The 11,328-nt window shown below is 36.9% G+C and overlaps 2 protein-coding genes across 5 annotated transcripts in view; one reads left to right on the top strand and one right to left on the bottom strand.

Moving 5' to 3' along the window:
- LOC119834767 (speract receptor) overlaps positions 1-8,985 on the top strand; it is a 32,649-nt gene extending 23,664 nt beyond the window's left edge. Inside the window, exons 14-26 of the mRNA XM_038359256.1 lie at positions 689-793; positions 1,082-1,153; positions 1,693-1,864; positions 3,226-3,448; positions 4,464-4,598; positions 4,904-5,016; positions 6,158-6,309; positions 6,522-6,620; positions 6,923-7,067; positions 7,434-7,532; positions 7,805-8,057; positions 8,423-8,531; positions 8,760-8,985. Of these exons, the coding sequence (XP_038215184.1) occupies positions 689-793; positions 1,082-1,153; positions 1,693-1,864; positions 3,226-3,448; positions 4,464-4,598; positions 4,904-5,016; positions 6,158-6,309; positions 6,522-6,620; positions 6,923-7,067; positions 7,434-7,532; positions 7,805-8,057; positions 8,423-8,531; positions 8,760-8,939 (1,857 nt within the window). The 3' untranslated portion in view covers positions 8,940-8,985. The remainder of the gene's footprint in view (positions 1-688; positions 794-1,081; positions 1,154-1,692; positions 1,865-3,225; positions 3,449-4,463; positions 4,599-4,903; positions 5,017-6,157; positions 6,310-6,521; positions 6,621-6,922; positions 7,068-7,433; positions 7,533-7,804; positions 8,058-8,422; positions 8,532-8,759) is intronic.
- Positions 8,986-10,121: 1,136 nt separating this feature from the next.
- Positions 10,122-11,328, bottom strand: part of LOC119834766 (receptor-type guanylate cyclase Gyc76C-like) — a 22,064-nt gene continuing 20,857 nt past the window's right edge. For 3 of the 4 annotated variants that reach the window (XM_038359254.1, XM_038359252.1, XM_038359253.1), the window contains one exon: positions 10,122-11,011. In XM_038359254.1, the coding sequence (XP_038215182.1) occupies positions 10,504-11,011 (508 nt within the window). In that variant the 3' untranslated portion in view covers positions 10,122-10,503. The remainder of the gene's footprint in view (positions 11,012-11,328) is intronic. The other variant, XM_038359255.1, reaches the window with a different exon arrangement.

Below are 11,328 nucleotides of genomic sequence, written 5' to 3'. Positions count from 1 at the left end.
GACAGATTCGAAATTCAAATGTAATATTTTTTTATAATTAAGTGTAACAGTATTTATGGCCAGACTAAGTATTTAGTAAGGATAAAAATATTTAAAAAATTTTTGAGTTATCCGTTGGCTAAAGAAAACTTTCGTTTTAATTACAGATTTTCGGCATTATTCTTCTTAAGTTTGCCATAATTTAAATATTGCTTTAATTAACCTTTGACCAACGTGGCGGTCTAAATCTAACTTTATCACGGCGAGTTATGGTCTAATACACATAAAAATTTAATTAATTACAATACAATAATGTTATGTAAAAGATGAAATTGAAAGATACATATGGGTGAATCAGGTGAATTAATGCAAATAAAACAAAAGTACCCCGATTTGTAGAATAATCATTTATTCATGTCTTCAATAATATCTTAGCTAAATTTAGGAACTTAATTTTCCACTGTAAAGCTATGGTGTGGAAATTTCTTCATCACTACTTTTTTTATTATTTAGCCTATATGACAGAAAAATATCGAATAGTTTTATAATTTGATCGAGACTTCTTGTACTCGATAATATCTCGACATTATCAAACTTGATCTAACCACAACCGATAAAACAGTCATAGAATTTAACTTTGAATCATCATACACCCACAACCAACATAGTTATAACAATGTGTGGGGCATAATTAATGTCTCTATCGCAGATGCGGGATTTGCAACATGACAATGTGAATGGGTTTGTGGGCGCGTGTATCGAACCGCCCAATGTGTGCGCGCTTTCTGAATACTGTACGCGAGGAAGCCTTAAAGTAAGTGTTCATCATACGTTTCATCGTTGTATTACAGATAATATACCGAATATCTTATTAGTTATAAGAACTTTTATGTATGTAATAGGTATTTAATGTCAATGCGTGTGTATATAGCTCTGATAAGCTATGATAAAAAAATAAACTTCTTTTTCGATTTTCTATCACCGCATTTTACTTTTAAATACTTTAACCCTTCAGTATTTATTTATTTAATACATGATTTACATTATTGCAGTAACAGAGGAGATCAATATAAACATTCCTTCTGTGTTATTTTTTTTCCAGGATATACTCGAGAACGAGGACATAAAATTGGATAACATGTTTATAGCGTCACTTGTTGGAGATATTATCAGGGTATGAAAAATGAGTAATTACTTTCTTTGACAACTTTTGGCTTGTCCGCTATAATTTTCGTAATAGCTTCGCCTTAAGTCAACCTTAAACTCTAAAAACTACCTAATTTTACGTCCGTTTCAGAACGTTCAATCCAATTTAACTTTCCTTTAAATTCCCTGAAAAGTTTCTAGCGTAAAGGAGTTAACACATAATATTTAAACATACCAAATTACCAATAAATATTTGAATTATTTTTATATACGAAATTTAATACAAACCTACATACTTGTTCCATAACAACTTATTCAAATATTGATAAATCTTTATTTAAAATGCTGAAAAAGAACAATTAATTGTTGTTAGCAAAACAAACTTTCCGTCCTTTCAAGAGAATAATTCTGTGCAGGCCTAAACCATCTGTGTACGTTTATGGGTGAAATTTTAACACACACAGACACTTCACTTTGACAGACACACACGCATACAAAGTTACTTCGGTATTTATTATAGACTAAGCGCTAAGGTACAAACACTTATTGTTGACTTATTCTCTGTAGGGCATGATATTCATCCACGAGTCACCACTCCAGTACCACGGGTCGCTCCGGCCGTCCAACTGCCTGGTGGACGCGCGTTGGGTCGTGAAGCTCGCGGACTTCGGCCTGCGCGAGTTCAGGCGTGGGGAACTGCCGCCTTCGGACCCCAATGCTTTGAGATCTCATATAGAAAGTAAATATAGGATAATGTTGAAAATTAACTAGCTTTAAGTCTGTAGTTTAGCGCACCTAGTACATATTCACCCTGTACAAAATTTCATTCAAATCGATTATGGTTTATGCGTGAAGATGAGACAGATAGATAAAGTTACTTTCGCAGTTATAATATTAGTGAGGATTTTAAGATGACATAAGTTCGAACTTTACAATTAATGACTCTGAAATATCAGGCTTTTAGTCACAGTTAGTCTCTAATAGGACGTTTATTACGACGCATCAAGTATGTGACATAAAGTTAAATAGTCATATTTTTCTTAATTTCAACCACAAGGCTCAGGCTTGTATACATTTCTTTGCATTAAATAAATAAAAAATTGTACAAAACCTATTAAACAAATCTTGGTTTATTCTTGTGTACCAAATTTTAATATTGTAATATTCAGCAATGTTAAACAAAATAGCAATGCATTCGGGAATCGATCAAGCCCAAATTCCGCTATAAATCAGTATTTATAGTTGTTTTATCAGAACTTTCTCATTTACGTTTTACGATCCTTAAAGAATATTACTTCCCAGTAGCTCCGTCCCGGATTTTTTGCGCACTTTATGTATGTCGGAGATTACTACCACATCCAAGCTATAAAATATTTTATAATAAATCTTAATACATTACTATTTTATGAAGCCACTTTTACGTGCATCTTGATACGATAACAGAGTGCCTAACATAAAATCGGCTATGAAGTTATTTCCCATTGAAGCACTGATCCCAATTTTCGGTAACAAAGAATCATCCTCATAATACACTTTGTAACTATAATTAACGAATCAAATAAAAGAATTTGTACTTTCCTAGAAAATAACATTTCAAAGAAAATAAAAATGTAAATAGAGGGATGGATTTTCTCAACCGCGCTATGTATTTGAGAAGGTTCCCTTCCAACTTTCTGTAGTGTTTACCCAATAACACTTGGTAAATATTTGCTAAGCTGTGATTCCGGGAATCTTTACTTTATATCGTAGCTTTAGAAATATTATATAGTAACTAGGGAATTGATAAGTGAAAATTTTCGTAGTGCTCAAAATGAATTAAACATTATTTTATAAGTTTTTGTTTGGCGGCATTTCTTACATACAATTTAAGATATTAGAGAAAGTAAATATTTAATGCTTTGGAATTTTTAGTCCTCTCTGTGTACATATTATAGACAAAGTAATGCCTATTTAGAATTTTTAGGTATCACAACTTATTAATATTACACAAATCACTATAATTATGATAGTAAAAGCCATAATATCTTTAGACATATAGAAATCTATGCGAAATATATATACCTTTGTAAATTTTACATTAAACCGTAAAATGAATCTTAGGCCTAGTCTACCTGTCCCCCGAGCTGCTCCGCTCAGCGGGCTGGGGCAAGGACTCGTTCCCCACATCGCTGGAGGTCCGCAGCGGGTCCCCCGCCGCCGACGTGTACGCGTTCGCGCTGCTGCTGTACGAGCTGCACACGCGGCAGGGCCCGTTCGGGGCGGGCGCGCCGGCGCCGCCCGCGCTGCTGCGCCGCCTCGCGCACCCGCACCCCGCGCCTTACAGGTAGGTACGTGTCTCCTGTCTATTGCTACTTTATTTCACCTTTTGAAGGTGGGTATAGTTAAAGTGATTCAAATTTTGTTAGAGAAGGACATTAATATTAGGAATAAGGGATATATATATAGGAAAAAGCTAGGAAAAAGGATATGTTAGCGAATGTTAGTATGATCTCTTTTCATATAGGCTTTGAAATGTGTATCTGTAGTCTATACCTATTCTTAAGTAATTTCGTTTCATAAATCTTCTGTCGGCTTACTAAAAATCGTAGAACTCATTTTGTTCTAACAAAAGAACCTGCTGAATGCCAACGCCATTAAAACATTATCTTACTTAATTTTATTTTTCCTTCTGTGCGTCGAAAAGACGTATCGTACAACAACATAATTTCATCGCAGATTTATGATATTGGAGTACCTAGATATTTATTTAACTTTGGGTGAGAGTCGCTAGAATGAGAAGATAGAATTTTATTTATGTCAACACGAGGTCGAAAATAAATAACTTTCTTTCCTACATACGCAGGGTTGTGCCAACTCAATCTAATTTTAATGGTCATTGTTCTTAAATCCACGTTGAATAAGATTCTTCTAGGCAGGCATGTCCCATATACAGTGCTCGTAGATCGCAGCATCTTGTATGTTATCTGTAGCAGCACTGATGAAGATCAGGCGGGATAGCGGTCAGATGTCTACATTTTAAGTATAAAGAAATAAATAATAACTCAAGTGCGATTCGAACTCGCGCCCCAAATTTCTCGGCCATCCAATTTTTTACCAAACCAAACAACCGTCCAACCGTTGTTTTACCTCGATTTCGTAGTAACTTGTTGTTGTAAACAACAGAAACTCATCATCCTTGAAAATTTTAAACGTCTAACTATCACGGTTCATATTTTACATAATAATATACAACCTGGTGACGGACGGACAAACAGACAGTCTGACAGCGTAGTCTTAGTAATAGTGTCCCGTTTTACCCTTTGGATACAGAACCCTAAAAAGCTAGTGCTAATTCGCAGGCCGCCGCTAGAAGCGCTAGCGGACCGCTTCGACTGCGTGCGCGAGTGTTGCTCCGAGTGCTGGGTGGAGGACGCGGCCGCACGGCCCGAATTTAAGGCCATACGCACCCGCCTGCGACCGCTTAGGAAGGGCATGTATGTTACTTTATTATTTATTATGAGAATTAGACCTGATTTTTTTTATTTACAAACCATTTACATTTCCGATACATATTGATATACTTACTATGACTTAAGATGTCTATAGGTAATTTAACTGATTTCCATTCAACCTCAAACATTATTTATTCAATTAGACTTCTTCGAAAAGCACTTTACACTTGTCATAATACAGTTTTAGCATTTAAAATCAGGTTTTTAGTGGTTACGTAACCTTATAAAATAATGGGTACCATAACCATAAATCCATACCCTATTTAAAATTTTCCGTCTCATTTCAGGAAACCAAATATATTTGATAATATGATAGCAATGATGGAAAAATATGCTAATAATTTAGAAGCTCTTGTCGATGAAAGAACAGATCAATTGCAAGAAGAGAAAAAGAAAACTGGTAAGGAAATATATTTTACTGAATCTTAATTACATATAAAGCTTTACAACACAAAAATATCATAAACTGTACCATAATATATAAAAATAATTTAAGCAAAACTGAGTTTCTATAAATTGAACAACTTATATTACAATTTTTATGTAACACTCACTAGCTGCGCTTGTAGGAATATCGGGATAAAAATTTGCCTATGTGTTATTCCAGTTGTCCATCTACGTACCAAATTTCATTGCAATCGGTTCAGTAGTTTTTGTGTAAAAGGGTAACAAACATCCATACATCCATATATATAAAGTTTGTAACTTTCGCGTTTATAATATAAGTGAATATACAAATACTGCTGAGACTTTAAATAGCAATCATTTTAATTTAATCAAGTTCATGAGTCTAATTATTAAATCAAGCATATTTAAATATCTCTTTCACGGTGAACGTTTAACTTTCGCAATAGAATATATTTGCATACATACAAGTATGACAGCTACTAAAGTATCAGTCACGATCGGAACTAGATTTGGATAATGGTCCACTTACCCACTGTTCGTAATCAAATGGATCCAAATTCGTAGTCACGAATACTATTCTATTGCGTAAACTGCGCGTATTAAGTATATATGTAAAGAATGTAAGATGTGGATTTAAGAATATTTTTATAAAATGACTAGTTCTCCACCCGCGGCCCGCGTAGTCAAAGAAAAAAATTTACAGACTCAGGGTTTCCCAGCATAGATCCTGTTCCTTGTTGTATCTCGGATAAAAATTATCTAAATTTCATCAAAATTTGCCCACTTGTTCCTGGGATTAGCGCGCTCAAGTAAAAAAAACTATAAACTTTTCAGCTCTATATGTTAATATAGATAAAGTACGTTCTATAAAAAGTTTGTAATTAGAATTTTTGAACTTTATCTAAATCAGTATGCCATATTTGAACAATAATATAGAGTTTAGGAATTATCTGAAATTCGATCAAGCATATATTATGTAGATTCTTCGCTGGATGCTAAATAACAACAGACAGATTAGTTGACAACTCAGTTCACTTCTTTTGTACATGCAAATAGAACACAAGCCTTCACAATCATAGAAAATTTCGAATTCATCATTATATTATTCTTACAAATTCTTACAAATTTTTCAGAGGCTTTGTTAGAAGAAATGCTACCTGCCCCTGTGGCAGAGCAATTAAAGAGAGGGAAGCGCGTGTTGCCCGAAAACTACGACTCGGTCACGATATACTTCAGTGATATCGTTGGGTTTACTGCTATGTCCGCTGAAAGTACGCCGCTTCAGGTAATTTTTACATTAATTTTGTATGTTAACTAGGAAGCTATAAGTATTAAGTATGCGGTTTCCTTTTTATAGTAGTTATAAAATACTTTCTATAATCTGTACCTAAGTATATCTAATCTAAATTTAATTGATAATTGTCTGTCCGACGGAGTCCTGCCTGATTTTTATGTACCCTTATAGTTCAAATTAAAATTTTTGTTTATCGTTTTTAGGTTGTCGATTTTCTAAATGATCTCTACACGTGCTTCGATTCAATTTTAGAAAATTTTGACGTGTACAAAGTAGAAACAATTGGCGATGCGTACATGGTCGTAAGTATTACTTCAAATAAATTTAAGCGACATTAATAGTTTTTGCCCATTTTGTTTTATTCGTCCCTTAAGTTTAAATAGAACAATTTTATCTCTACTTATAAAAATATTTTTTATTTTAATTAATGTTGCATCAGGGAACTGTGGATATGTAATGATGAAAGATTTTTTAAATCAGTCCAGTATATGCTGAGTGCGTTCAGACAAACTCTTCAACTTTATATTGTTCTCATTGCTAGCATACAAAAGTAAGTATAAGTACTTTGACAACAAGTTAAGTTCCTCTATATTGGATATAACAGGTGTCAGGCCTGCCAATACGCAACGGCATACTCCACGCGGGGGAGATCGCGTCGATGGCGCTGGCGCTACTGGCGGCCACGCGCGCATTCCGCGTGCGCCACCGCCCCGAGCACCGCCTGCTGCTGCGCGTCGGCATACACTCCGGTGCGTTGCGGTATCGGTATTTATCGTGATACCGGTATTGGCTTGTGGATATCGTTGATTGAATATCTAGAGTTCTATTGATCAGTTTTGAAGTTGTAAACTTCCAATGAAATACTAAGTGCTCGCGCTGATCTTGCAATGGAAATGACATATTCAAAAAAAGTATTTAGGGGGCGAGAGAGAGATCTCTCGCCTCCTAAATACTATTAAACACAAATATGATATCATAAAACAAACCGCTCCGGTGCGACGTTAAAGCGAAAGACAAACAAACATACTTTCGCATTTTTAATTTTAGTAAGAATTTAATTGAAATAATAGCCTAACCCTCTTGAAGAAAATCAATACAATTTTTCTTATTTCCAGGACCTGTGTGTGCGGGTGTGGTAGGATTAAAAATGCCCCGATATTGCCTCTTCGGTGACACCGTTAACACTGCTAGTCGTTTTGAATCTACCGGTCTCCGTAAGTAGAGCTTATAAACTTTATCCCATTCCACTTAATGAGTTTATTTTAAAATTGAGTTTCTCTTACTTCCCGATTAATTAAACATTTTAAAACGTAGAATATTATTATATTTTCTGATTATGCAATAAAATCATCGTATTCTACGTACCTTAGCAATATTATTTCAATCAACTTCCACAATACTGCAAGAATATTTTACCTAACTGATTACCTAACAAATCAAATTTTCCAACCTAAAAAATTACATCAATGCTAAAAAACAAAACCAGCCCTCAAGATCCACTGCAGCGGCGCGTGCAAGCTCCTTCTCGACCAGCTGGGGGGGTACATAGTGGAGGAGCGGGGAGTGGTGGCCATGAAGGGCAAGCGGGACCAGGTGACGTACTGGGTGCGCGGCGAGGAGCCCGCGGCGGCGGCCGGCCGCGCGCGGCGCCGCGCCGCCGCCAGGGACGGCCCGCCGCACCTGCCCAGGAGCTCCTTGAAGACGCGCGGCTGGAAGAACCAAGTGGGCGGGTTGCATAGGTGCGCGCTTTTTATTAGATTCACCTGTATATTTGTATGATCGGTTCTCCTTTAGGCTAGATTTTGACCCAACTTTAATCGGACAGATTTATTTAAAAATTTGTACACTTATCAAGTATGACCGAGATGGGGAGAATAATTTGGCTTATACAGACCTAACTTTAAATGATATTCGTTGTGGTTATAGAGCAGCCTAGTGGCGCCATCTGAACATAATATAAATTGTGGATTAACTATGTAATCCACAATTTATATCTGCCAATTGGTTGATATACTATGTTTTATTTTTATTACTTCGATAATTTTAACTAATTGTTAAATCAATTATTGATTATTCATCAAGTAAACTATCTATGTTATTCCAGGTGTTGCAGTTTAGAATCTCCAAAGAAACTAAGATTTGCTTCAGGCAATCATTTAGAATCTCATACTGATAGTGTACTACATCATCGGAGCGATGAATACCTAATGGAAGTAAGTAATTAAGCCAATATTTATTCATTTAATTGATTTGTATGAATTTCTTGGGCAAGAAAATTTATATCTAAGCTTATATTCTTTGCCAATGTTTGGTCTATGTCTATTCAACATTTCATTAAAATCAATAAGTGTTTTGGAGCTGAAAGTGTAACAGACTGTCCTAACTACCTTCACCTATATCACGTCAGTAGGGACTATACAAAGCCTCATTACGCACTCCAGGTGATCGGCGAGAACCGCGTATCGACCCCGCGCATGCAACAGTTGGAGGCGCCGAGCCTGCGCCAAGAGTACGCGAGCGTGTCGTGTCCCGCGATAGAGCAGACGCGCGACTGCGACGTGCGCGTGCTCGTCAACGGCCTGCACGACCCCGCCGCCGAGCCGCTGCTCATACACCAGTAGTGTGCGATTGCCCTTAGTTCAATTAAAACTTGTATGGAACATGACATCATGTGAAGAAGTTGAAGATAATTTTATTGTTCTGGTGATCGAATGTAGAAGAAAAAAAAGTTTTGGAACAACACATTCTTAATTGAAAAAAAAATGTATCTGATATATATTGGGTTTCAACATGTTATGTACGAAAAAATAATATAATGCAGCTATTAATATGTTCCACACAAGTCTTCATGGTTAAGTAAATGTGCGGACATGACATTATATGACGAAATTGTAGCAGAGATTTTACTATTATAATGTTCCATTTTTGCGAATCTGTACTTAAATGTGTGTCGAGTTGTATAATTGTCATACTGTATTATTTTTAATTCATTTCATAATCGTTATTTTCCCAATAAAAAATGTTGCAATCGGAATCGAGATGTGACAAGCCAAACACAGCTGAGTTCCAAACAAATACTGCTAATGATTCATTCATTGTATTATCGATATGATGTGAAAAATACTTTATTTTATATGTAATTTCATAAGTAGAAACTTTATAAAAGCCCTATTAGTGTAATAAGAAGCCAATACTAATTTGGTTTTCCTCATTATGAAAGTTCGATTTAAGTTTGTACTTATAATTTTAACTTAGATAATTTTAAGTTAGTAAGTAAATGTGTGCTTCAAATTGTTGTACTGTGCAATAAGTTTGTTTGCGCATTTATGTGAAAAAAGGTTGATATCAACAGGACACCTAATATATCATGACAATTAATGTTACAATCGGGATGCTAAATATTTAAATTTGGTTTATTTTATTATTTTTCTGTTTATAGTTCAGTCATTCAAAATCTATGGAGAGACATGATTTTTATACGAAATATCTTAAATCTGCAATTAAAGATAAAAAAAATAACACGGGCAACTTTACTCTAATATTTGTGTATAGCTCGAAGATTTAGCATACCCTTAACAAAGCATTGTTCCATTTGTGGTGTCCTGTCAGTCAAATTGAAACATTGTATATCTTTGTTTTGGCCATATTCCGATGTGGAGGTGGGTCTTATAATTTTATTATTTTGCATAAATAAATTGATTTTATTGACGGAAAAATAATAACCTAATACCTAGACCCATCTCCGCGCTTTATTCAACAACCAATAGTGTAGATGTGATCTATGTCAGTATTATTAAAAGACCTTTTCAATAGAAATTATTTAATAACATTAAACTCTTATTTCACAATTCACGGTAACATCGTTTTACTTACACATATTATTTACAACAGCGTTTCATATACATATATGTCTAATATACATTTAAAGGAGCGCATAAAATAGGAGGCGACATTGATATACAAAAAACCTTACGATTTTAACAATTCATAAAAATAACAGCCAAAGAGCATAATTTGACACTTAAAAGTTTAAATAGGTACTCGTTTCGTTAGCGAATCGTGCCGGTCGGCTCGAGCCGTCTATCTATACATAATAGACTCATGAGAACAGTCGATGTAACGCAAGTTACGTAACGCGCAACCCACGACTTCCTTATATCAATGGTCGGAGGAGAGACCGAGGGATCAGACGGCCGACTCGCGGTCGAGCAGCGGCGGCGCGCGGCGCAGCGACGAGTTGCTGCTGCGGGTGCCGCCGCTGAAGATGCCGAGCAGCCAGGAGCGGATCGCGAAGCGGGGCATCTTGCCGCGCTCGCTCTTCGCGTCCGCCACGTTCTCCAGCGAGCGCCACTTCTTGTAGTTCTCGATGTAGTCCGAGTCGGTCACCTTGCGGCGCGGGCGCTCCACGCGGTTGGTGAGGCTCGCCTTGCGCAGCAGCGGCCGGCCCTCGTCGGCGCGCGGCTGCTCGTCGCCGGTGACGGCGGCGCCGTTGAACAGGGAGCCGCCGCAGATGGTCGCGATGGCCACGTCGGCCACGTCGGCGTCCAGCGAGCGCGTGGTGTGGTGGCGGCGCAGGCGCTCCGGCCGCACCAGCGCGTCCAGCGAGCGCGCCGCGCGCATCGCCTGCTCGCTCTCCGCGCCGCACGCGTCGCCGTCGCACGCGGTCGACGACGCGATCGAGCTCAAGGCATTTCTAGAATTGCAAACAATAAGGATATCGTTATGCGTACTCATATTAACAGTAAAGAATGTCAAGAGCATTTCTAAAAAAGAAAAAAATATACTCATGATCAGTTTCATTTATAAAAATACTAGCTGCGCCCCGCGATTTCACCCGCGTAAGTCCGTATCCCGTAGAAATATCGGGACAAAAAGTTGCCTATATATTATTCCAGTTGTACAGCTGTCTACGTACCAAATTTTATTGCAATTGGTTCAGTAGTTTTTGCATGAAAGAGCAACAAACACACACACACATCCTTACAAACTTTCGCATTTATAATATTAGTA

Source organism: Zerene cesonia, chromosome 20, assembly GCF_012273895.1.
Source record: "Zerene cesonia ecotype Mississippi chromosome 20, Zerene_cesonia_1.1, whole genome shotgun sequence".
Classification (NCBI taxonomy): domain Eukaryota; kingdom Metazoa; phylum Arthropoda; class Insecta; order Lepidoptera; family Pieridae; genus Zerene; species Zerene cesonia.
Note: the sequence above shows the minus strand (reverse complement) of the source record. Positions and strands in the feature narration are given on the sequence as shown.